The 3,823-nt window shown below is 46.4% G+C and overlaps 1 protein-coding gene across 2 annotated transcripts in view; it reads left to right on the top strand.

The window, feature by feature from the left end:
* Positions 1-638: 638 nt before the first annotated feature.
* GOPC (golgi associated PDZ and coiled-coil motif containing) overlaps positions 639-3,823 on the top strand; it is a 47,113-nt gene continuing 43,928 nt past the window's right edge. For both annotated transcript variants that reach the window (XM_004702026.2, XM_004702025.2), the window contains exon 1: positions 639-941. In XM_004702026.2, coding sequence (XP_004702083.1) covers positions 654-941 — 288 coding nt within the window. In that variant the 5' untranslated portion in view covers positions 639-653. The remainder of the gene's footprint in view (positions 942-3,823) is intronic.

The following is a 3,823-nucleotide window of genomic DNA, read 5'->3' as shown; positions in this document are numbered from 1 at the left end:
AAAGAACGAGGTGTCCATCACCCCACCCTGAACAGGAACTGAGAAGGCAACTGTACAACGTGGCCCCTGCGCATGCGCGCGCCGTCCTGCCACGCTGTCCATTCCCGACATCCGGACACTATGGCGGCAACTTTCCCGGACTTTAGAAGGCGTCCGTCCACTGTCAAGTCGAATGCGTGGAAACTCTTAGTGTACACGACGTGGATGCCTTCTTTCCCCTGGGGGTTTCCGACTTGGAAGCGACGCCACGTGCCTCTTTCTGGGGAGTCCAGTTTAAAGAGTTTGCCAGTTGTCAAGATGGCTGCAGACAGCTGGTCCTGCGCGCAGGCCTTTCATAGGCCAAGGTCGCATCCTCGCCCCGCCCATTCCGTCCCTGCGGTCCCCGTCCCGCCGGGCTCCCTTTTCACGCATGCGCAGCGGGAGCGGGACGGAGGTGGGACGGTCCCTGGTCCTCCTGCTGCCACGGCCGCCGCCTCTGCCTCGCTGCCCCCGTCGCGCCCGCCCGGGGCTGCGTTGCCGGCGTTGGCCGCGCGCACGAGGGGAGGGCGGGGTGCGACGGAGCTTGCTTGGGGGGCTCCGCTCGGTGCCAGCCGTGCCCTCGTGCAGGGTGGGTGGCGGGGGCCCGCAGCAGGCGGGAGGCCCTAGGCGGCGCCATGTCGACGGGTGGCCCGTGCCCGGCGGGGGCCAGTGGGAGCTCCGGGGGTGCCTCCTGCGCCGTGGGGGTCTCCCCGGGCGGGGTGTCCATGTTCCGGTGGCTGGAGGTGCTGGAGAAGGAGTTCGATAAGGCCTTCGTGGATGTGGATCTGCTCCTGGGTGAGATCGATCCGGACCAGGCAGACATCACCTACGAGGGGCGACAGAAGATGACCAGCCTGAGCTCGTGTTTCGCGCAGCTTTGCCATAAAGCTCAGACTGTGTCCCAAATCAACCACAAGCTAGAGGTGAGCTGCGGGCGCCGGCGGGGGCCACAGTGGCGTCAGATCCCATTAAGATGCATCTGTGAAATGACCCCAGAAAACTGCCCCCCCCCCTGCCCCGCCCCGCCTCGCCTCGCCCAGGACCACCTGGCCTAGGGACCAGAATGGAGAGTGCGTGTGTCCCTGTGTGAAGAAAGGAGTTAAGGGAGGTGGGGGAAGAGGGAGGGGAGCCGACCAACGTGTCGGCCTCTGGGGTCCTGCATCCACCTTCCTTATCTCAGTGAGGAAGAAACAGGAACTTATTAGACCGAGTCTCCCTTGAATGTATATTACATGCACAAACCTAAGACGAGCTCGAAATTTCTCGGTCAGAAGAGTGCATGCCTTTGCCATTTGAGATGTTGAGAAAGCAGGTTTTCATCTCACCAGGCAGGTACAACCCTGATCGTTGTAACTGTCCCCGCTCAGCGTCTGTGCTTGCAGAAGCAACCTCTTCTCCCCATGCATGAACTATGTAGGGGAATTTGATCAGAGCTCTTAGGGAAATTTGGTGGGATATCATTGTCTTTCTTGGTTTACACCAGCAGTTGGCCCTTAAATTACAGACCGATATATCTTCAGTTGTTCTGAATGGCCTCTAACATTGAGTTTTCTGTATTTGCACTTCATGTCGCAACGTCTGGATTTCATTTTTGAGAATGGATTTAAAAAATGATTATTTGATTTATTCTCTAATCTGGACGCGAGTGTGGATGAGTGGTGGTGGCCCCTCAACCTCCCTCCCCCACAATAAAACCCCACCTCGCAAACTAAAAACTATGTTGTACAAAAGAATGAAATGAGGGGATCAGTAGAACATTTAGAAATCATGATAGATTACCATTATTAAATAATTACATGAAGCGCATTTTCTCCTTTGGCAATTTAAATAAGGGTCTGTCATTTAAAAGTAGATAAAAACAGGATAATTAGTCACTGGCAAAGCTCTTTCAGCATTAGCCTTCCTAAGAAATCTTTGCTACTGCCAGTTTTAATAACTGAGACCACCCACTGGATCCCAAGCAATATGAACATCCGCTGTGCATCCTCCCTGTGCCCAGTGGTCAGCATTTCCCCTCTTTCCTGGTGGGGGAGTCCTGAGAAAGTAATGCAGTCTCTGATTCACATTGGTTTTACGTGGTCTGCCTTTTCTCCGATGCAAGGGAACAAGATGCATTCCTTCCATCTTTTTTGAAAGGGTGAACAAGAAAGTGTTGAGGTGAAGGTAATAATCTGGGTCAATGAAAATGCCTTGATGTTCTTGACTGGAAGACCTTTTTCAGGTATGCATTGGATGATTTCTAGACACTAGTAATTTAGCTTTGATCACACGACAACTTTTAAATCATTGACAGCTACAAGGATCTTCTGATGATTCACAGATTTTTTTTTTAAATGGCAACAATTACCTAATTTATTTTTTAAACGACTTGCAGAAACATTAAACAGTGATATTCTGAGGTCAAGTTTAAAATCTAATTTTGGAGACAGGCTCATTCTGTGAGTAGGAGGTGGTACTCAATTTTTTTTTCATCTTTCAACATTTTAGATGAGAATTCAAAGTTGTAATAAATTATGTATGCTCTTTTCCCTCTAGAAATGATCTATTCTGATTTCAATTTCTGGCTTAGCAGGTAGTGTTAGTTCTCAAAATAAGAAATGCTAGAAGATTTCAGCGTGAGAGCATGTTTTCTCCACATACGTGAACCCTTGATTTAAAGGTCCTAGAACATGTGGAGAGAAAGAGACAGACTTCATTTGCATTTTTGAAATTTGTTTCCTTGCATTTTTAGTTACAGTTGACTTCTGTCTGTAGTATTAATCTTAGCCAGTTTAGTGAGTGTTGCAGCTTTTATGGAATCATTTGTGTGCTGCTGAGGCAAGAATTTCCATGGCCTCATAATAGATCTGCCGTGTTCATTTGTATATTTCAGGAGCTGCTGTATGTCGTGTTAGCAATCCTCAGAGGCCTAGAGTTTATAGATTTTTGTAACCTTTTCCTAACTTTAGATAGTTATATTCATTTAAGAAGATGGCCAGAAAAACAATATTTGAGGCTGTGTACAATATGCAGGAATCCTAGTGGTGCTGTCAGGGAAGCATTAGACTTTTGAACTCTCAGCTGCTCCTCAGGGGAACATTGAAGCTGTCTGCTCCTGTGAAGGCTTACAGCCTCCGGATCCCTTTATTCAATGGCAGTGGGCTTGGTTTTGGTATTATTGGATACAAGGCGCCTTGGGAGCACTGTGGGCAGGGTACTACTCAGCTGCTAACCGAAAAGCTGGTGGTTCAAAATGATGAGGTAGTCTGCTACTGTAAAAATTTACAGTGTGAGAAGCTTCACACAGGATCTGAGTTGGAATCAATTTGAGGGCCGTCTCTTTGATACATGTGTACCATCGTTCAGTGGTTTTAGAAACAAATGCTTCAAACTGTGTTACCATAATAAATATTTTTATATAATACAGATACTTTCAGTATGGGTAATTTATTATATATCGTATATACTTAAAGTACAAGCCGACCTGAATATCAGCTGAGGCACCTAATTTTGCCCCCAAAACTGCATTAAAAATCTGCTGGAAAACTTGGCTTATACACGAGTATATAGGGGAGTTAAATTGGTTCATCTGTAGTCAGGAAAATCTTTTCTTTTTTTAATTCAAATTTCAACTTTGTGTTTATTTTAGCATGTCGGTTTACAAAATAATACTTCAAAATAATTGGATATATTCAAATTCATTTCATGTTTATATTAATTTTTCATTTTTAGTATTATCCAATATTTATATGCATCAGGCAAATTCTTTGCCAAATTAAATTTTCTTTAAAATGCAAACAGAAATGATATAATAGAATGGCCCTGA

The sequence above is a fragment of the Echinops telfairi genome, unplaced genomic scaffold, assembly GCF_000313985.2.
Source record: "Echinops telfairi isolate 266 unplaced genomic scaffold, ASM31398v2 ScPeMD7_3533;HRSCAF=4204_0, whole genome shotgun sequence".
NCBI classification, from domain to species: domain Eukaryota; kingdom Metazoa; phylum Chordata; class Mammalia; order Afrosoricida; family Tenrecidae; genus Echinops; species Echinops telfairi.
Note: the sequence above shows the minus strand (reverse complement) of the source record. Positions and strands in the feature narration are given on the sequence as shown.